This window comes from Leptosomus discolor, chromosome 14 (assembly GCF_034619465.1).
Source record: "Leptosomus discolor isolate bLepDis1 chromosome 14, bLepDis1.hap2, whole genome shotgun sequence".
Lineage (NCBI taxonomy): Eukaryota > Metazoa > Chordata > Aves > Leptosomiformes > Leptosomidae > Leptosomus > Leptosomus discolor.
The window spans coordinates 7,440,447-7,462,870 of record NC_141404.1 but is presented as its reverse complement, the minus strand read 5'-3'; the positions used below and the strand labels follow the sequence as shown (position 1 = coordinate 7,462,870).

Here is a 22,424-nt window from a genome sequence, read left to right as displayed (position 1 = left end):
CAGAATTCAGTGTAGCTGAAAGAGGTTTTCACTCTGCACCTGCCAAAGATCTCTCCCCCCTCTTCCCTTCTCTCCCCCCCTTCTCTCTCCCTTTCTCTCTCTCTCTAAAAGGCAGATCTGTAAGACCCAGCAGAGATCAAAGACAGGACCTCTTTGCTAAAAAGAACCTCTACTGATTTATATTAGTTTCTTTCCTCTAATCCTCCCCCCCCCCCCCCCGGCTTTTTTTTTTTTTTTCTGTGCCATATTTAACCTTTATGTTGCAGTTGTGCCATCAGACAGTTTTGCAGCCAAAAAAAAACAACCCAAGCCAAAGCAAAAGCCCAGCTCGGATACAGCAGCCACCCAGACTCGATCTCAGTTGAACATACTAATCTCTCCCAAGCACTGGACGCGATGGATGAAGAAACTGGAACCGCTCTAAGAAAATTATTTTCCAGCCAATGTTCTTAAACAGTCTCAGAGAAGAGAGGGAGCGAGAGCAAGCGGGAGAGCGCTTCTGCTGCATCACTGGTCAAATTCAAAGGAAGGGAGTCAGCGTTTCCAGCACAGCCAAATATTATGGATGATTTTTTTTCTTCTGTCGCCTTTCCGTGCAGGTTGTCTTAATATTATTCTCTCTCTCTCCCCCCCCCCCCCCCCCCCGTCTTTTCTTTTTTTTTTCTTGGAATTTTATTTAATCAGAGCTAGTCTCTGATGCCGGTTTCTCTTAGAAACCAGTTTTCCCTATTTGTTGTGATCTCTGTAATAAAACGAGAGAGAAATCGTGAACAGATGGCTTTATATATTGCAATGCCGCTGGCGTTGTTTTCCTATTGATTTTAAAGGCTCGGTCCGGTGCTCCTTCTTTTAATTTTTTTTCCTTTTTTTTTTTTTTTTTTCTTCCCCCTCCTAAGTTCTTGATGATACTGAGAAATGAGGACCTATTGTCTTTAGCCTGTTTATTTCTCGGCGCCTATGGAGATAACTTTATTGACTTGATCGCTCGCTTCCCGACCCGAAAGGAGAGAGCCAAAGCCCCGGGAGGGGGCTGGAAGACCCACGCCCGCCCGGGCTTTTTTCCGCGAAAGCGCTCCCGACCGACCTCGCCGCCTCCCCTCCCTCCCCCGGTAATTTATTAGCCGCCCCGGCCATGAAAATGCTCCTGGTCCGCAAGTTCCGGGTGCTGATCCTCATGGTGTTCCTCGTCGCCTGCACCATGCACATCATGATCGACCTGCTGCCGCGCCTGGAGCGGCGGGGGACCGAGGGCCGCCCCGGCTGCTCCTGCCCGCCGCCCGCCGCCGCGCCGCCCCGCGCCGCCCCGCGCTGGCCCAGCAAGCACACGCTGCGGATCCTGCAGGACTTCAGCGCCGAGCCGGGCTCCAACCTCTCCTCGCAGTCGCGGGAAGCGGCGGAGCGAGCGGCGGGCGGCGGCGGCGGAGGCGCGGGCGGCGGGGGGGCGGCGGCGGCAGCGGCGGCGCGGACGCGGCGGCTGATCGCCCCCGGGGCGCCGCGCCCGCCGCCCCCCGCCGCCGCCGCCGCCGCCGCCCCGCTGGCCGCCCTCTTCCAGCACCCGCTCTACCGCGCCGCCCTGCCCCCGCTCGCCGACGGCGACCTCCTCTTCAATGTCAATAGCGACATCAGGTTCAACCCGCGGGCGGCCGAGCAGCCCGAGTGGTGAGTCCCGGGGGGCGGGGACGGGGAGCCGGCCCGGTTTGGCTCGGCTCGGCTCGGCTCGGGGCGGCGGGGCTCGGTACGGAGCGTGCGGTTCGCCGCGGGCAGGGGTGCCCCCGGGGCGGGGAGAGGCCCGGCGGGGTGCTGGGCGGTTGGTGTGGAAACGTGGCACGGCGCTGCCCCAGGTCGCTGCCTTCCGTGTGGTGATGTCGGCTTTTGCCCGGGAATTGATGCAATGGCTGGTTTGGAGTAGGCAGAGGGTTAAACAGAGCGATTCGGTGTCGCCAGCAAAAAGAGAAATCGTGCACAGGCTTGACCGGGTGTGTGCCTTAAAAAAAACAAACAAACAAAAAAAAAACAACAACAAAACAAAAAAAAGCCCAAACAAACCAGAATAAACACAGAGGCAGCAGGAGGCTGGAGTACTAAGGCCGAAGGGCCTGTATGCCCCGATATCCCAATGTAGCCAGAGGCAGATGCTGCCAGAAAAACAGTAGAAGAAAGAGGGTGAGCGCACAGCGAGCCTCCCTCTCCAGTAGCTTCCTAGTCTCCAACTCAGAGGTGTAGGGGCTAAGCAGTGAGACCAGGCAGTAATACATTAACTTTTCTCAAAAGCAAGGTCTAGTATCACAAACGCATTCATCCTAGCAGGTATTTCTGCCTTCGGGATCTGACCTGTGCTACATTTTTCATCCTCAATTAATTCCCAGTGTCCTAGCACCTCTGCTACTCTCCAGCCTTCAAATCAGTTAGTTGTCTCTGTGAATCGTGTGCCCTGTTGGCTTGTAAGAAATGCTGAGAAATTTCAATGACTGAAAAATCAAAGGGCTTGTCTAATACAACAGCACCCTCTTCCAAACACACTGACATTGTAATGTTTAAACAGCTGCATTGTACCGTGCAAAAGCTCTGTCAAGCCGCAGATCAGCCAGCATGATCTAAACGTTTAGAAAGAGAGGATAAATATTTCAGATTTTCACCCCATGAGCATGTGAATGGTCCAGGCCCCTTCCATCTAATAAACAAAACTGACTGTGCAGTGAAATAACCTGAAAAAGTTCTGGTTTCTCTGAGAGAGAAAAAAAAAAAAAAGAAGAAAAAAAAAAAAGAGTCACAAATGTATGAACATCTGGAGATGACTAAAACCACATAGGACTTCTGGATTGAAAATACGTGATAGTGTATTCAGTAGGTGAAGAGTGAAATTATCACTGATGTCCACAATGCAGCTGCCTGTTGTACATATTTTCCTTAGTGGCTGCAGCCAAAGTTCACAGAACTAACATGATATTTAGGAGTTAAATGTAATTTTAACAATTCTTTTCCGTAATAGTATGCTACTGCTAGGGAAGGGGTAAAACCATCCAGAGTTATTCTTTAGCAACCAGTTTAGAGTGATCTAGTTTCTTCTCATTCTCTGTATTTAAAAAACAGAGGAAGAGAGAGTGGGAGCATTTGGTACAGCAGGTCAAGTTACTGCTGCACTCTCAGTTTCCAGACCCAGGTCCCCATTAAATAAAGGTTCAGGACGATGCTGTTGTTTGGGTCAAACTTGGAAAGGACGTGTGCAACATAATACAAGCTAAACACAATATAAAACTTGCAGCTCTGTGTTTCTGCTATATAAGGGCCTCTGCTAACACTCAATGATGTCACTCCAAGTTTTGCTCCTGACTTTCATGGGCTTTAAATCGGGCATGATGAGTTGAGGTGAAAATCCATCTCCCCTTGGCCCCAGGTGGGAGCAGGCTCCAGGCGTGCAGCCGGCGCAGGGACAAAGCGGGGACTTCTTCCACCGCTGTAGTGCTTTACTTTTCCAAGTTGTCACGTTTTGAAGCCCTGTTTCTTGATGCCTGTTACAAACTGTAACATTATTTCTTTCTCCTCATTTTTGGGTTTTTGTTGTGTTCTTTTTTTTTTTTTTTGGTGGTAGGCAAAATGAAGATAATGAAGAATTTTTGCCAACTGGAGAAACCTCTATAGACTCCTACCCAAACTGGTTAAAATTCCACATTGGCATTAATCGGTACGAGTTGTATTCCAGACATAATCCTGCAATTGAGGCTTTACTACAAGACCTGGTCTCCCAAAAGATAACCAGTGTTGGTATGTTCAGATATATATAATTTTTTATGATTATTTGCTCATTGTTCAGGATCTCATTGCTGTTTGAATATTAATATTTTGCATGGCTTGTCTCTGGCGTGCCTACAACATTGCTTCCCAACTTCTGCCCTCATTTTCCCTGTTAAATACAAAGAGATATTGCCAGCTCTGTATTACCTGAATCACCTGCAAAGTCTGCCAGCAAAGCAAACCCCATTCATTGCAGAGATGTTTCAGTCACGATCAGGCTGAAAGTGCCCTGTTTGCTTATTTAAAATAACTACTATAATTAAATAAAGGATGGCAAAAAGCAGACAGCATCTTGCACGAGCTAGATTTGTATTAATAGCTGATTATTATTTAAAAGGCTGTGTCTGGCAGCGCTCATCTTCCTGAGGAAGGAGGGAGGCGGTTGACCCGCAGCCCTGCAGCGATGGCTGCGGGAGCCTCCGGCGCCACGGGGCTCTGCGGCTCGACGGAGCTGCAGCTTCCCTGGGCATTGCAAAGGGAGCTCCAGGCAAGCCAGTCTCCTTCTGAGGAGGGTTCAGCTCTGTTTGTTCTGCTTGTAAATCCACCACAGGGATGTGCCCATGCCAACCTTTGGCTCTGGTTAAACAAGGTGACACAGTTTGGGGATTTTCTCCAGAGCTGTTTAATGACAACGTGTGTCTCACTGAATTTAGCTACGTAGGTGCACAGGTTAAAAAAAACCCAAACAGAACCCCAAATGAAAGCCTTGGGGTACTAAACAAATGCACACCCCATGGTTTCCAGAGGTAGAGAGCTGCAGCATGGCCAGCGGTTTCTGTCGGCCAAGCAGAAAATGAAGTTACTTGCGCTGACCACAAAGTTGCTAAGTCCGTTTCAGAGGGATGAAACAGCAGGAGCTCTGTAAAAGTGCTGATGGTGTGTTGGCACCGTGGGATGAGGTCAGCAGGTCTTTAACCCTGCAAGGCAAAAATTCCCTTGGCTTCAGCAGGAAATGGCCTGGCCAATAATAGCACGAGCAGCCCTAAGGTTTACATTTTCCATCGTGTGAATCACAGCGGCTGCTGAACAGGAATCAGGGAGATCCTCGGTCATCAAGGGTGGGCTGATTTAGCTGATCCGGATGGAGTAGGTGTAAAATGCAGGATACCGCGGGAGAGCTTTACCTCCATGAATTGAGCTGCCCGGTGGCTGTACTCAGCACACAGCTCTGCTCTGAGCAAAGCTGGAGCAGGATTTTGAATAAAGCTGTTTGTGGCACCCAGGTGCCATCCCACGTGTTGGATCCAAGGGTCCAGTGGTGACCTAGCTCATGGAAGATGGCAAACACAGGTTTGTTTATTAACCTCTGATGAGTTTGCTGTCCCCAACACCGTGGATCAGAGCGATTCATTAAGGAGCTCAGGTTTGACAGTTAAGCCATGTATTTTTCCTTCTCCAGCTCAGATGTGTCACTGCAGGTAGCAGCAGACTCTGCCTGTGCTTCTCTGGTCTGCGCTGGAGGATAACGAGGGCACTGTATGGACATGGCTCGGGTGGTTTTCTCCTTAACATAGTCCTCACCTTTCCTGACCTCTCCCCTTAATACCAACCGATTTCTGGAATATTAGTGACGCATGTGGATGGGGATTGAGACAGCACTTTATAACACGTGTTAGTGTTGCTCTTTGAGCACATCCATTGAGGACAAGGAGATGCAGGCAGTGCCCTTCCCTGTGCCCCGCAAAGAGCAGCAGTGCCCCAGGCAGTGCCCAGCCTTTCCCCAGCTCTGTGCAGAGGTGATGCTCAAGCAAACCATCTCCTGGCTCATCTATTGAGGTTTACACAAAATGCATTGGCCGTAGCGGTGTTTTGTACTGCATGGCTGCTAAGTGTATCGAGCTCTATTTACCTTTTCAATGCTAGAGCTCAGCCATGTTGTCCGTGCAGGACAAGAGCAGTGTTTGCAGCAAACTCAGCAGCGTCCGAGCCATGAAGTCTGTCACTTCTGCAGAGCAGTGGGATGATTAAGGTTGATGTAGGGATGTAGAAGCTGGTGGGAGAAAAAGGGAGATAGGAATGAGAAATAGTAGTTTGGTATTCACTCTTCACTTGATCTTCTGGGCTTGATCTTCCCTTCTGGGCATGTTGCTTAACCTTTCTATGCTTCAGTTAACCTAGCAACAAAATGGTTATCATAAAAAAACAGGAGTGAAATCCTGACCTGGTGACGTAAGTGGAAGTTTTGCCATTTACTTCCCTGGGGCCATGATTTCATCTAATGGGTCATATAGATGTGTCGTAAGGTTTCCATTAATTATGGTTTTGATAGAGCTTTCAGATCAACAGGGGGAAAGGGCCACGGGACCACGGAGGAAGATTTATGATCGTTATTAGCCATTTCCTATGGGATTGTCTGTCTGTTAATGTTTGAACAAGGCTCTTCAGAGCATGGTAGGGCCTCTTATGCCACTAACAAAAAAAGAGCTGTGGCTTCTATCAATGATTCAGTATAATTTCCATAAACTAAAACATGAGGTATGTTTGGTATTGGTATTAGTCGCTGTGGGAACTGAAAGGGAATGATTCCTACACATAAATCCCAGTCTACAATCAAGTGCATGAAAATGGAAGGGGACTTTTGCTGATGCAGAGATGTCAGGATCGGAATTTTACTGGTAGCATCCACTGCCTGCCTCTGTGGAGATTCAGGAGCTTTGTCAGATTGCAAAGCAGGAAAGAACATATTGTTAACATACTTCTTTTTTTAATTGTTACACAGTGCAACATCTCTTTATTTTATGTTGCAGATTCTTTGGGTGTTTAAAAATATATGTTTTAAAATAATACTTGCCAGTTTTCAGCTGTACTGCAGAGAGGGATTCAAAAGCATGTAAGCTGATTAACAAAGAGTAATACATTTGACCAAAGGACATTTATAGGGCTGTTACATTCTTTTGCATATTGCTGCATATCTTCTAATTTAACTGGGTTTTTTCCTTATGGTCAGTTTTTGTTGTTTGCTTTTTGTTTGTTTTATCTTTTTAAGGCAGCTGCAAAGTCAGGTTAGAAGTGTAAAATAAATGGGAACCTTCATAATGCCCAATCTTCAGGCTTCTTTTTGCAAGCAGGACAATTAAATATACAGGCTTACATGTATTAGATGAAATGGGATATCCAGTTTCTTCCCAGTGTTCAGATTTCCTTTGGCTCTAATAGAATTAGGTGATTTGCTGTGCGAGTTCTTGATACCTACAGTAATTAGATGCAAACTGCAGCTAAACAGCTTTCTTAGTCACATTGTAATTTCTCTGCTCGGCTTACATTATTTATGGAGGAGAGTGGTGACCAGATTGATCCCCCACCATCTATCAGAACTTCTCACACGAGTCTGTAATGTGCAGTGTTATTTTAAAATGAAAACGGTGACAGAAGCAATTCCCAAGAGCAGGGAGCACCAAGGTGACATTTTCTTGATGTTAAAGTTTAAATGGAACAAATCAATGGATGGGAAGGAGCATCACATTCAGCTCCCACAGTGACACCTACAGCTGGCCTTGAAAAGGACAGGGTTACCCAGAGCGTTCAAGCTGAGGGTGTATTCTGTGCTCTGCATCGATATATATATTTCCTATTCATTTTGTTCAGCATAAAGGGATGGCTCTTAATTTTATTTAATTCAGTGAAAATTTCCTCTTGCCATAAATAGGAGCCTAGAGAGAATTGTTTTTCCACTAAGCACTGAAACCCAGTTTTCAGAAGCAGCACATGCACAGGCAATTGCACATTTCCTTTGCCTTTCATAACTGTTTATTGCATGCATAAATAACCATAGTTAGCTGTTTTCTTGCATATTTACAAGACGTCTGTGCATAGTTGTGGCAGCACCGTCAGCAGTTTAACAACAAATACGGCATGGTGCATTGTAGAGGCAGTGTGGTCTTGATCTTGCTTGTACTGCTGTCCAGAGGAGGTGTGCTGAGGGATTGCCTGTGAGCAGAATAGGCTTTTGAAATTCCTGTGTATAGTTGGGGTTTATGTTTGGTTCTTTAAATTCTCTGGTTGGAAAGATTTGGAAACATTACCTGACTGAGTTCATTTCTGAACCTGCAATGTCTTCAGTTTGTACAGGCAGTAATTAGAAAGCAAGCACACAAGATTACTCACATGGTGCATAAATGCTGCAATTAACTAAGGTGGACTCTGCTTCAAGTCAGGAAAAAAAAAAAAAAAAAAAGAAAAAGACAAGGCGCTGAATATTGAACATAAATTCTGGTGCTAAAGGAAGTTATAAAAATTTCATCCAAAGGAAGGGAAAAAGTGCTCTTGAGAATGAGTAAAAAACAATGAAATGTAGCACCATTGATTTACTGTATAAGAAAACAATGAATCTGCCAAGAGTCAACAGATTGATTTAACGTACAATTTCAGATGAAAGGAGGGGACTTAAAATGTACAACAAAGCCTCTGAATGATTTCACAGATCTCTTCCCTTCCAGAAGTCTTTTACTCTCTTGACTAGGCCTAAGAAAGGCCTTTAAAAACGAGTTAGCAGAATTGGCCGAACAAGAACAAAGTGAGAGATGATGAGGGCTTGAATTCATTTTGAAATATGTTCTTTGCAGCTTGTACAGGGCCATGTCTCTAGCCTGGGGCAGAGTATTACTTGTTAAAGCCAATCAACACATTTATGTTAGATTTAAGCTTGATCTAGAAATAGGAATCCAAAATGGATCTGAACATCTTCTGTTTCAGACGTTAACAGTATCCTAGGCTTCGACAGGATCTCACTTTTCAGGCATTAACATTGCATAATTAAATACATTTTAAAATGTGTGTTGGGTTCTGACCAAAAGCCAGGTTCAGAGGTCCTGCGGGGACTCTCGCTCTCTGTCAGAAGACCATACGGTCTAGACAGGCCAGTAAGATGGAGGCTATGATGCAGCAAAACAGAGGAGCTGGAAAGCCAGGCCAATCCAAATTCCAAGTCATTTTGGGTCAAATCCCTTTGGGCAACTTTGTTTCTCTACTAGGAGTTAGCACCAGATGCTAGCTAGAAACCCTGTAGCATACGGTTATGAAACGATGATTGAGAGATGATAGGTAGTGCATCTTTTGTGTTGGATAGTGTCTGTGGGTCAGGAAGGGAATTCAGGTCTTGGTCTGGTGAGAGGAGAAGGAGGGGAAGTAGCAGACATGACATGTGGCTGTGAGAACAGGCTCATAGATGTAAATGGAGTGGGGGTTTTTTGGAGGCTTGATCTGAAGTCTATCAGAGAAAACAGAAGGAATCCCACCAATTTCACTAGTCTTTGGACAAGACTCTAATCCCATGGACACTCAAGCAAAAAGATAACTCAGGGAACTTTTTGCAAAGCTTCCTAAAGTTAGCAAGGTTTCTGATCACACCCAAAAGCCCTTGCACTGGGTTAATGGGAAAGGTTAGTGCTGGTTTCCATTTCCTTCTACTTTTGGGGGAAAACAGAGGCTTTGACTTGCCTGAAGATGAAAAGTAATGATGGTATTGGGATTTGTTTTTAATTTGTTTTACTGTGCCGGTACGTCCAGGAGCTGTATGAGAATTGATTTGAGGTACCTGCTGGGAGCTAGCAGGTTTATAAAGTCTTCTACAGAGCTGTTCATGACCTGTGATATTACAGTATATTCAGAAACCTTAAAAAAAAAGGTGAATTCAGAATGTGACTAGTGGTTCCCTTGGAGTCATTACAGCCGAATGTTGCAAGACCTTCTTAAAAATACCTCAGCCTGCTGATCGTAGATGTGACAGATTGCAATGGTGTAGCATCCTCCAGTTTCTTGGAAAATTGTATATGCTGCTTCTGGGTATTATAAATTATTCAGGAACGTTCCTATAAGCAGTAGGTGAAGGCACAAGGGCATCTCCAGATGAGCAAAAAATGTTTGTTTGGGGTAAGTTCCTGGAAGATGACGGGGCTTCTGCTCTTTGGCCATAGTTGCCAGAGGGACATGTTTAACTGAGGTCTGAGCAGGAAAGGGAGTTCCTGAAGGAATACAGCTCAAAAAATGAGAGGGAAGCCAGTGTGCAGATGTAATGCTAAGCTAGGACAGGGGAGATAATCTGATCTAAAGGTCTGAGTGAATAATTTCCAGTGAGACCTGCTCTTTTCTGGCATTGCCACCCCCACGATTTGGGCACCCTGGCCTGCTCCCAAGTCTGCTTACTTTGGAGGTGCACGAAGCGTCTTGTTGAGTTCAAAAAGACAGCCTAAGGTCAGGTGTTTCCCTCTCTGGAGGGATTATAATGTTACACTCTAACTAATCTGGATTTGGAGGGTGGCTTTGAGTCACCTCCAGCCTGGCCAGCACATCGGCGGCACTGAGCGGGCAGCCAACGTGGGAATATCTGCGCATGGGTCCAGATGATGTGGAGGGAAGCCGTTGTGGAACTCTGGCATGGGTTGTTGTTCGCGATGCTTGTGACTTCCAGCATCCCCTGCCATAAGGCATGATGGGACACCATTGCCACCAATGTCACTTTCTGTTTTGGGGAGGTCCAAAGTTTACTCCTAGCAGCCATGCAGGGACAACATGCCAGCAAAACTTGTGTTCCATCAACCCTACTATTGCAACCAATTAAAGCAATACAATAAGATGGATCTAAGAAGACCAGGGAGATGCTTTTGTCTTACTTCAGCTCAATTCTTTCTGACAGGAAACCAGGCCTTTGTGTCTCATGGAAGAATTATTCTGAATTGTTAATCTTCTTCACACATTCCCCTGCTTGGTGATGACACACTCGTTGTTGAGTTCGGCTGCTAACAAAATCATTATCTGTCGAGTGGCTTCAATTTGCTGAGAAACCAGTCGTCTTAGTGTATCTGAAACTTTGTGCTTAGAAAAGAGCATGCTGGAAGATCCTTTTTTCTTCTTTGCATTTCTGTGATTTCCCAAATGCTTGGCTTCCCAGCTGTACCTCAAGATAGGCTCTATCCTTCCCTTTTCTCTGATGGGCTTACAGGATCTTTGGTGTATTTTGGACATACGTGTCTCATGGAGGAGAGGTAGCCAATCTCTAAGAATTTAATGGAAAAGCATAAATTTCATCAATTTCAGAGAAAAAACATTTGGTCTTCAATTGGTGTTGAGCAGTCTGCAAGCAGCTGTTGTTGAGGTCAGTGGGCTGGGGAGAGTTACATCTGATAGATAGGAGGCAATTCTGCCCTTTGGTACTGAGACTGATACTACTGATCTGCATGGAGATAGCCCATGCAAACGGGGCTGCAAATTCAGATTATGCCTTAAAGAGCTGGGCATACCGTGTACCTTCAGCAGCGACTGGGCAGGGAAGGTGGTGAGGGCTGGTCCTGAGTATGGCTGTGCATCCCTGCAGGCATGAGGCAAGGGCAGTTCCACATGCCTGCTGGCTGTCCAGACTGACCAGGAGTGTTTCCAGAGTGCATAGCTGGGCTGTGATGGTCCTAGGGCAGCACGTGTAGATTTTTGGCTGGAGGATTGGTGCCTTCCATTGCCTTCAGGCTCTGGGCTAGGTATGAAAAGGCCTACTGCTGCTTCTTCCCTCAGGTGCAGATCAACTGATCTGTTCTGCACAAGAGAGAGAGTTTAATATGTGAAAGCCATGTGCTTCTGCTTTACCTGTCCAGTGCAAATTATTTAATGCCCTTTGATTTCTAATTATTTGTTTGTTCCTTTGGGATCAACTGGAAATGCAAGAGAAGGCTGGGGTCAGCAAAACAGCAAGGCAAGAGGGATTTTATTCTAGAAGTATAATTACACTGACCAGATTTGCATAGCATTTTGTTGCAAAAATATAGATTACAAGTGCTAAAGAAAGCCGATGACCTATCAGTAATAAGGCACAGAGATGAGTAATTAAAAAGTATGTGCAGCTAATGGCATTGGTTAGAGAAAAAAAAATGTACAAGCTATATAGGTGGAACAAGGGCAGCTCTAAGCCGAAATTTACAGAGCAAGGTAACATGACATTTATGTAGTTCTCCCGTTGACACAGGTTTTGTCAGAACTGTAAAGGAAGGGATTGATGATCTGATGATTCTTAGGAAGCATCTTTAAAGGACTGACTCATCCACACAGACACGACTGCCATGGCTTGCCTCTCCGAACACAGAAGTGAATTAAGGAGTCGGGGTATAGGTCATTTCATTTATTCAGAGCAGTTTTGATTGAGATAGTAAAAAAGCAGCTGGTTTGCCAAAATATATATTTATCTTTTTTAAGTAGCCTTATCATCAAGTAAAATGCATTTTTATGAATTCTTACATTAAAAAAAAAATATCTCTGACTTTAGAAACACTATAATCTGGCTGTTAACACGATATTGTCCAAATTATTCAGACTGGTATGAATAAATGTTGGTCTTAAATTCCTGTTAGCTCTCAGCTGGGAAGTAAGCGCATTTAATGTTTGAGCAAGGATGGCCCTTGGTGTGCAGCATGGACTGCAGTCCCTGCCACCTCCATGTGCCCTCTCCTACCCTCCCAGCATAGCCAGTGACCCGCTCTGCACACCTATGCTGTCATGTATGAACCACCTTGGGATCCCTTGGAAGTTAATGGATGGACTTAGATACATATCCATTGTGCATAGAGGAGATGAATTTACATATCTCTACTGCTCAGCAACAATTATTAAAATCGCAGTAGAGATCAGAGATTGCTATGGTATCTGCTCGTACTTTTAATTAAGAAGATGTCTGCTGCACATTGGACTGTACATCCCAGCTGCAGTTGTCTTTGAAAGCACCCCATTTCCTTTCCCAGTGTGTATCCCTTGTTAAAAGGAACTCCAAAAGCAATTGAAGATGGAGAAAACAAGACTCCAATGGTCTGTTCCTATACATGCCATTCAATCAGGGTCCTTATGTTGCCCATAGTGGCCAACTGAAGAAGGCAAAGACATGTCACGGAGTAGAATCCATTTTTAGCCCCGGTTGGCAACTCAAAACCCTCCCCTGTACTCTGCACCCGCTGAATAATCTGTTGTACAGTTAGGATTACCCTGCTTGGTGCTCAGATACTGCAGTGCTGACTAATACAGAGCAAAAGATAATGATTTTGTTTCAAGGAAGCTGAATACAAATAGATCTGCATGTAGCATTTTAAAGTGGTGGTTTTTTTGTTTCCCACAGCGATGAAATCAGGAGGAACCCAGCTGAAGCTGATCATGACCTTCCAGAACTATGGACAAGCATTGTTCAAACCAATGAAGTAAGTAAAAAAAAGCCTGTGTTGTAAAGTGGAATTGTGGTGAAATAGCCTGTTGCTATTTTCTAAGCTGTTAAAAGTTGGCTGTAGTATCTCTCAAGGTTAATGTGTCTGGTTCCCTAGGCTTGCTGCTGAATGTAGAGCTTCAGGGTCTGTTGGAACCTTGCCCTGCTAGACTGGTCTTTGGATCTTTGGAAGAGATACTGAGGAGGCTTCAGATACATTACAGTCTTCTCAGGAATGTTATTCACTCTGATCTCTGTGAAATCTCCCCATCATAAATACAGGAAGTTTTCAGCATTTCTTTCTTATGTAAACTTACTCTGCAGGTCTGAGCTTTATCTAATGCCAGTGGTCCTCTGGAATATGGCCAGACAAGAGAGGTGGTTCAGAACAGCTTTGGGAAGAGCTAAATAGTATTTGTCTGATAAATTATAATTTAATCCATTGATTTATTGTTGTTTGTATTAAAGGGTTATATTAGTCATTTGGCTGTGGCTATGCTGACTCTGAAAATGAGTTTATTTGAGAGTGGTACTGCAAGGTAGTGAATCTAGAGAGAAAGGGAAGGACTAGAATGATGCAGCTTTGATTTGTGCCTGCCCAGGTCCCATTGAGATGAGGGAAATTACTCAGATACAAAGCAGATGTAAATGAGTTCTGAATCCTGACCTGTATGTTTGTGTTGTAATAAGGAAAATGACTCTATGGTTATTGTAGAGTGTTTAGCAAAGACACTTGGGGCTGCAAAATGTTTAACGAAGCTACTCAGTATCTGTGTCAAGGGTACCACTGGAATTAGAAATTCATGTCCATCTTTTGTTCCCACTGTAGGGAAGTTCAGTTAATTTCCTCAAAGATGGTTCATAAAAGACTAAAGTAACTGAGAACAAGTGGTTTGGAGAATGTGTTGGCATTGTGTTTGTTACAGCTATAGCGGGGAGCACAGCTCAGGGGATAAGCTGTTGGCTGGAGACTGAGAAATTCCCTGTTTCACTGCAGATTTTGCTAGAGACTGATCTTGGACAAGTGCAAATTTGACTTGATCTTATTTGACTGCCAGAAGGGCCAAGTAGTTGTTCCCACTCAAGTTTGAGCAGGAGCCCTCCTTACATGCATTCATCCTGTGAATCACAGGGAAATCCTATGAGCTTTCAGGCAGCACAAGGCATTCATGCAAAGCCCAAATGCCTCTGTGTTATTTCCCAAATTGCACACAGATCTCTCCATGTTTCTAGTGGATCACTGATTGCCTGGGAGAGGTCAGAGGAAGCACACGTAATACTGCTGAGTCAGAGGGAAGATGGTATCAGAGAGCATCTATTCCAATATTTTCCCGTCCTCTCTCTGCCCTCTCCCCAAATACTCAGATCATCAATGCATGGGTCCATCCCCTATAGCTGCAAGTTTGGTGCATATAGGCTCAATTCTTAATTGTGTATTGTCCCACATGCAAAATCAAGAACCAGGTGGGCTCAAATAAAAAGCCTTTAAATATTTGGCAGAATTGTGGTTGTGCTGTTGGCTTTTTGCATAGTGTGTGATTTGTTTCTTCTCCATTTGCTCAGATGCAGATAATCTCAGTCTTTATCATTGGTATGACATTGTAATTCTGGGAATGCTAATGAGGTCAGATCAAAAGTTTACCCTTTCTACGGTACTATACACAGCTTCAGCAAGATGATGGATGAAATAGAAGTATAGCCACGTTTCTTTGTAGAAGCAGTTACTACCATCCACTAGAACAATAACAGAAAATGATGGTGTCTTAATCATTCCCTTTGCTTGATTTGAAGGCAGCAACATCCTATTTTTCTCACTGCTCTTTGCATTACATACACCACCAGAAAAAGCAGCATTAGAACGTTCAGCGGCTGTACTCCCAGGCAGCACACCTGACAGCAGCAACACTGCTGCGTTTGTGCTGAGCATTGCTGAAGGCATTAGCGACTTTGAATAAGGATGTTTGCAAGCATTTGTCTTCATTCTGATAACAGTGAACAGGGAGCCAGGTGCTCGGCTAGCGTAAATCTTCCTAGCTCCTTTGGCATCTGATCCCATTGGCCTCTTTCAGCAGCTTACGGACTGTTGCTGATGAAGTTCTTGGAGAGGTTTGCAGCACCATTTCTTTACACAGAAATAAGGAGTCTAGAACTAAAAAAAAATCCAGTGCATCCTACGTGTTTCGGTTGTTCCTGTGTTATCGGCTCCATGGCTTTTCAAAGCAGCAGAAGTTATGCTTTTCTTTCTCCTGAGTTAATAAGCCTCTTCACTCAAGCAACCTTCTCGTGATCTCCAGGTAACACAACCATTAAATAGTACCAAGTGTCCAGCCACAAATGAATACTGGAGCCTCAGTTTATCTCTTAGTGCTGGAGGGGGCAATATGAATTGCATCTCTATGTTAAACTGAACTGAGCCACTAATTTTTTTAGAAAATGGAGTTGGCAGCAATAGGATTTCAGGCCTGGTCCCAAGGGAAATTGATAATCCAGAGTTTCCCACCCTGTCTGGGATCCAAAGTACTGAAAGCTGAATGGTGTGAGGCGCATACAGGGTAATATGTAGACATGAGTCCAGTTTCTACCTGGGTTGGATTAATTTGAACTACCTGGAAAGCTGGTTTTGCTATACATAGCTGTACTCAGTATCTTCCAAACTGAATTAATACCTGTTTGAGCAAGATTGCAGCAGGAAGGGGAGACCATGCGAACCCTTCCCTGACACAGCTGGGGATCTGCTAACAGAAGGGGAGGTCTCCAGACTTTTGGCAGTGGCTTCTGCAGGGGAGTCACAGCAAATAGACTCCCTGGCAAATTGCTTGAAACCCTGCAGAACTCATCTGACTTGCTCTGCCCTTTTCCACCCTCCCAGTTCCATGCTGAATTTATCCAGGGAGCAAGCCAGCTCTAGAAAGGCCCAGGCAGGATTTGGAAATAGGGAAACCAGAATCTGCCTTTGGCACCTATTGAGCTCAGTGTTTGGCATTAACTGACAACTCTTCATCTGGTCATTGATTCAGGCTAGTGGAGCAAATGAGAGGAGGGAAGCTTAACAGTCAGGGAAATGTGATAGCAGTAAATAAAGCCTGATCAGCTGCAATTATTTTATTTATTTGTGGCTCTGCATCTTCATTTCTGAAATAATTGCCCATAAAATATTGCAGAGGAAGCCAAATCTATTTATAAATCCTATGGCCCAGTGTAGATTCCTTTGCTAATTCCAAATGCATCATAGAAAAAGCAAGTATTTGCTAGAACTCCAGGGAAGATTTAATGTATTTGCAATGTATCTTACAGTTAATGTGTAGTTTTATATGGCTCATAACAGTTCAATCATACAAAATTATTACCATATGGGACAGGAAAAAAATAGCAACCTCCCTTTCTCCCATGGTCATTGTGTCTAACTGTACTAGTATTGTAAAGCACAATAAAATTTATTTGCGTGATTGCTGATATCTGCAGCCGCAGCTTTCTATATGACTTATCAGGTAGGGATGGTGTAGAGCCATAAATTTCAAAGGGGTTTGGCTTATTTGTCCAAGAGGAACATGTGCTTTAGAGTTTTGTTTGGTTTCCCTTTGTTTCTGCTTGCTGGTGGAGTTAAATAGCTGGCTCAGCAACAAAACCAACACACTACTTTTCACCCTCCTAAGGCTTTGTTTTGAAGTGGGAGATTCTGCTCCAGCAGAGTCAGTGTTATGATTCCTATTGCATCCACTGGTGCCAGGATTTTGAGAGATTTTACAGTTCCTTATGGAAAAGCCAAATAGGATCGAACAGAAAATGATACGTTGTTATTGGAGTTGTGAGAAAAGTGTCCTGAGGTATGTGTTTAAGAATGACATCTTTCATTCTCTGTTTTATAGACTGCTTTGTAGAAATGTGGAGAAAGAGTATTCATTATAAAATCTTTGAGGTTTATTTGTTCCATTCAAAGAAATACTACTGTATCTAGTGAATTCACTTTTGATTGAAACAGATAAAAGCCAGTTCTGTTCCTACTTTAGATTTTGCTTAATATTTTTAACATCTTTTTTCTTCTGTTTTTACAAGTCACAGTACAGCCACATGGCTGTTTCTTTCAGGAGCTGAAGTTCATGGTTAAAGTCTTTAATAAAGTAGAATCAATTAGCATCAGGGTGATATCAGGCCAGAAGAGACTTTGGAGTCATGCAGTCCAGTCTCCTTGAATCACAGGTGGTCATTTCATCAAATCCCATCCATTAACTGATCAAACATTGCTGTTTTGTCCTGCTATCCCTCCTGAAACTTGCTATGGTAGAAATAAAGCTACCCACTGGGAGCACCTCCTGGTTCCTGCAGCCTTCAGAGACATGACCCATCCCCATGCCAGCCACAGAATAAGCTGGTAGTCATGGTCTAATGCAAAGCTAGTGCTCTACAGAAATAAAACAAGCACATGCACCTTTCAGCTTCTGTAATGTTCCTATAGTATACCTTTTGGCTCAAAGACATAGGTGCTGTTAGCTGGGCTGAAAATCTAGCAGCCAGGGTCACGGGGAAGATAATATTTTGTTTCGATTGGGAAAGCATAGCTTTTTCCTGGCTTTTAAATGTCGTAGTGACAAAGGATTAGCAACATTCCTTAAGTTTCCCTTTGATTTCCTTTTAGGATTGCTCAACAAATAATGCATCTTTTGATAGGGATATTAAATAGGCCAAACAATCCTCATAATATAAACAACTGTTAATTGCTTTCATTTCCTACAGTTATATTCCCTTTCCGAAGCTGCAGTGTGACTGTTGTACCTGTGAAATGCAGCCTCCAGGCCTGATTATCATATCAATTAGGGTGGTGTAATTCTTCCGAATTGGTAGCATTGCTTCCAAGTCAGAGGAGTTGAAATGAACTTCAAAATCGGGGCCACTGGAAGATTGCTTTCCTTATTACATTGCATATCATGCTGTTTTGAGGAAATACATTTTGCAAACCTGTTGCATTTTGGCTGGCAGGCATCCAGTATAAACACACTGTTATAAGTCAACATAGCAATTAAATCAAATTGCAATGTTTTCTCTGAGCAGCTACAGAAGTGAGATATGCATACAGTAGCTGCTATGCTAGAAGCCTTCCAGGATTAACACTTCGGCACACTGGAATGTGCTCTGTGAAACCCGTCTGAGCTGTCGCTGGTCAAAGTACAAACCCAGCCGCTATGTTTTGTCACTCAGCTTAAGCCGTGTTACTGTACCGATCACTGGACGACGCTGGTTCTGTGCAAGGTGTGTTACTGGAGACCTAAGGTTGAGTAAACTGCTCAGAAAGGTTGAAGCTGGTAATCCCAGCGCTCAGTTTATATAGCTGTATCTTAAAATTGCAAGGAGTGCTGTCTAGTTACTTCATGAAGAAATGTTTTCTTTGCTGCTGGAAGTAATAATCAGTAATCAGATATTCTTTGGACTTCATCTGTGGGATTTTGGGCTTTTTGAGGGCATTCAAATCCTTGCCTACCAAATCCCTTCTGAAATGTTTACCTGAGTGAGACTGACAGGTAGATTTGATTGTACTTACATCAGGAATGAATCTGGAATAAACTGGATGAATTGTATCATTTGATATTTAAAGCACATGAGATCTGAACGTGGTCCTAAATAAGGACATTAGAGCTTGCCATGTAGTATTTTAGTTCTTCAACTTCTGGTATATTATGCATGAACTGTTTTTTATAACTAACACAGTTCATCAGATCAGACTTCTTCAGTATTTCAATGCAAATTGTGTTTTAGGACTCAGTAGTGCCTCTGGTCCAGATCTCATTTATGCAGATTGGAGAATTTGTGGTGACTTCAAGGGGAGCTGGATCAGGATTGAGGCTGACTGATGGCCCTGGACAGCAATGAAATCCAGTCTTCTGTCTGTCACTGTGCACTGCGTTTCCCCTTGCCGCAGCTCAGCAACTGCTGGCTGAAATACTGATCAATCCCATCCAGCCCAGCAGAAAATCGTTCTCAAATTCTGCAAGCATGTTTGCGAAATGACTCCAGAGTCAAAGTCTGCAAAGATCAGGTAGCTCAAAGGTTGTCCATTTAGATTAGGATCTGTAGGGATCCATGACAGCAGTGTTTCACCATGCTGGCGGCCAGGAAGCAGAGAACAAACCTCTTTCCCTGTCTTTCGACACCAGCTCTGTTGTGCTGTCCCAAGTCGAGCTGCCCTGGGTTATCCCCTCATGGAGCCGTGCAGGAGCTGCTCTGAGCCAGGACAGGACAATACGAGTCACAGTGGTGGGAGGGAGCAGATCTTCCTCCAGCAAACAAGGGCTGTTTTGCTGGATATCACTGTGTCCATGGGATCCAGCCCCATCCTACTTTCTGGCACTGGGAAGCCGCCATCCACCACTGCTGGTGAATCCTCTCCAAGATCCCTCTCCCCTGATTTGCCCATGGCATCTTCAGCTCCTTGCAGGGGAAGACTTCACTGTACAGCTCACAGAAGTGTCAGCCCTATGGTCTCTGTTACTGGGGGTTTTTGCACAAATAATTCAAGCCTTGCATTTTTCTTCAATTCATTTTTTGGGGTTTCTCTGGCAGGTGATAACACGATACTCAGTATCTGGTTATGTTCTTGTCGTACACAGACACAAATGGCCAAAGGTACTGACTGTACCTGCCCCTTATTGCTGTTCTAAGGGAGAGCTGAGTGGGCAGTCATATTTTACAGTAGTGAAGTGTCTGCTTGATTAGCTGCCTTCTATCTAAGTGTTTATAGAGTCTTGCTAATTAGTCTTCGGGAACAAAGACATGCTGGTGTTTTATTTTTTCTTTAAAAGCCAGTTATTGCAGCAGCTAACATTTTTTTTTTACGTGTTACCACAGCATATTAGGAAAGAAGCATCTTCAGTGTCTGATTTTAATCAAGCTACTTCTTCATTTTAATTTTCTACATACCAAGAAATGCAGTCTTGTGGCTTTGTCTTTTAATCAGAGACCCACTTTCAGTTCCTCGGTTTCTTATTTCACACGTTTTAGCCTGTATCAGCAGTGCAGAAAAGCAGCAAACGTTATCGAAGGAAGAGAAAGGCATAACCTGTAATTTACTGCTAGGTAACAGGGATTGGCACACGGGGGACTCATTGGTGTAGCAGTGAGGTAAGATGTGCTTAGTAAATCTAAGCAAAAAAATATGTCCGTAATGTTTTCAGTGGGATATGCAGATACCACTACCCTGAAATATTTCATGGGAATTTGTCTCCATTTCTCTACAATTTATAATCCTTAAACTAGGCTCAAGAGACTGAAATTCGGGGGGGGAAATGATTTCTGCAAGACTTGTGGTGTAAACCTGAGGCTAAAGCTGTTTTCTCTCTGGAGCAGCATGCACAGCTTTATGCTGAAGATGAGTTGCACTGTGCTCATCTCCCCCCTTGGGAGGAGTTATTTTTGGATGTTTTATGGAGCTAAATTGCTCCCCATCTGCCCCTGGTCCTTATCTCACACAGGGATAGCTCTGGGGATCCCCACTGCTTTGGAGGATGCAGATGGGAATTTGGCCACTCACACCAAGATTTGTTTGAAGTTCGTTTGCTCTTCTGACATCCAGCTCATTACAGCCCTCAACATTTCTACAGGTTTCTTGAGTTAGGGCTGCTGGCTGTTGGAAGGGGCAAGAGATAAGCAGCAGCGAAATGGATCTGATGAAACAGCATGTCTAGTGGCTGAGGACCCATGCCCAACTTTACTGGAGGTCACCAGTTCAGGTGACACGGTTCCGTGGTTAGTGACGATGCGAAAGCTGGGTGGCATTTGGGAGAGCCCTACAACCGAAGTAACGGTGTCTTGCAGGTTGAGACAGGAAGGTTTTGGCAAAGCTGAGAGGCTTAGGAGAGAGCGCACAGCACACGGCCAAATTACGCCCTTGACGTGGTGCTATTGGTGACTCACTGCTGTAAACAAACAAAAAAAAGTGTTTAAAATAGCCTTAATAGCTGTTAATAACACAGCTTTGAGACACACTGGACATTTCTGACTGTTTTTTTCATTTTCAGTGTCTGGTTCAATAGTGTTAGTACTTTTCATGTTAACTTACAATTTTCCACCATGCTGTAACATTCTGCATGTGGGTAAATAAAAGTGAGAAAGCCTGAAAGACTCATTTGCATGTGAAGAAGTAGCAGGAACCCAGAGTAAATAGCATCTGCAAATGTGTGGGAGCTGGAGAGTAGGGGGGGGACAGCAAAACTGTTGTAAATAGAAGCAGTTTCAAGTGCTGGATTATGTGCTACAGATAATAAAATACCCCAAGCCAGCGCGTAAGCCAGATACTGTTCTCAGCAGCAGCATCCAACTGATCCTGTTAGCACTTCAAGCCCCTTTTGTAAACCTTGCTAATCAGTGGTCCAAATGCTTCATGCAGGGGCGGTCACCCAGCCAGAGAACAAGTAACGCCGTGGCTGTGCATGGAGATGCGCAATAGTTAGCAGAAATATTGCACACAGACTTCAGATACACACAGTCTGTATATGGATTTTAAAATGCTTTGATTAGCTGGCAGAAGAAGCAAAAGAAATAAAGGTGTTAAATTAATCTGTAGAGATAAGGGGAAATCTAGCAGTGGTTGGTATTATTTTCTTTAGTTTTCAGTATGACTGACTTGTATTTTCTTTGATTCTATCTCACGATACACAAGAAGAGAATTTCAACCTGGCATATTTGTGTTTCCCTGTATTTTGTGCCTGTTTGAATCACTGTGATAGGATAATCTGGCCAACATTTTCAAACAAACCTGTTTTGCATCTGATTCTTTAGGGGTTTATTAAGCAGAAAATCTGATTCCCGGGGCATAAAACTCAGAGGTTTTTCAGCCTTTCATGTTGCAAGCCCAGGTTTTGTATTGGGGCCCTGAGTGAGCCTCAGCCAGGAGGCGGAGAGAGTGATGCTGTGGTTCGAACGCCAGCTCTGCCTCCTGGGGCTGGCAATAGCAGAGACAAAGCAAAATTCTGTTCTTCTCTATAAGACTGAGGTGCGGGGCTAGGGATTGTTGCCAGCAGAAGGACGGGGTGCCGTGAGGAGGGTTCGTGCCAGCCCTGAGCAAGGTGGGGATGGCAGCTGTCCCCTTCAGCATGGTCCCAGTGCCACCATGAGCCTCCTGTGTCTCCCCCCATTCACATCAGCAGCCAACGTGACATTGCAGGGCTCTGACACCAGCAAAACAGGCTTCCCAAGCAGAGCCTGCTTTCCCCGCTGCTTGCCTAATTTTCCTATTCCCAGAGCCAGCTCCAAGTTGAAGCCATCTTTTTTTTTTTTTTTCCAGCCTTCTGACCCCAGGTACAAGAGCTGGGTAACTGGGAATTTAGCCCAAAACATGCCCTTTTTTGCTCTGCCTGACCTACTTGTCGCTGCCCATGGGGAGCCGCGGGGATTTCTGCTCCTTTCGTGCCTTTGCTTTGGAGAGTCGGGCTTTTGCGCTGCTGATTGTTTCACGGTGCCTTGAAGTTATCTTGGCGCG

General features: G+C 44.4%; 1 protein-coding gene across 1 annotated transcript in view; it reads left to right on the top strand.

Annotated features, from left to right (window-relative positions):
• The first annotated feature begins 1,132 nt into the window (after positions 1–1,132).
• The window catches only part of FAM20C (FAM20C golgi associated secretory pathway kinase), a 58,259-nt gene continuing 36,967 nt past the window's right edge, over positions 1,133–22,424 (top strand). Inside the window, exons 1-3 of the mRNA XM_086473048.1 lie at positions 1,133–1,659; positions 3,590–3,762; positions 12,878–12,956. Coding sequence (XP_086329174.1) covers positions 1,133–1,659; positions 3,590–3,762; positions 12,878–12,956 — 779 coding nt within the window. The remainder of the gene's footprint in view (positions 1,660–3,589; positions 3,763–12,877; positions 12,957–22,424) is intronic.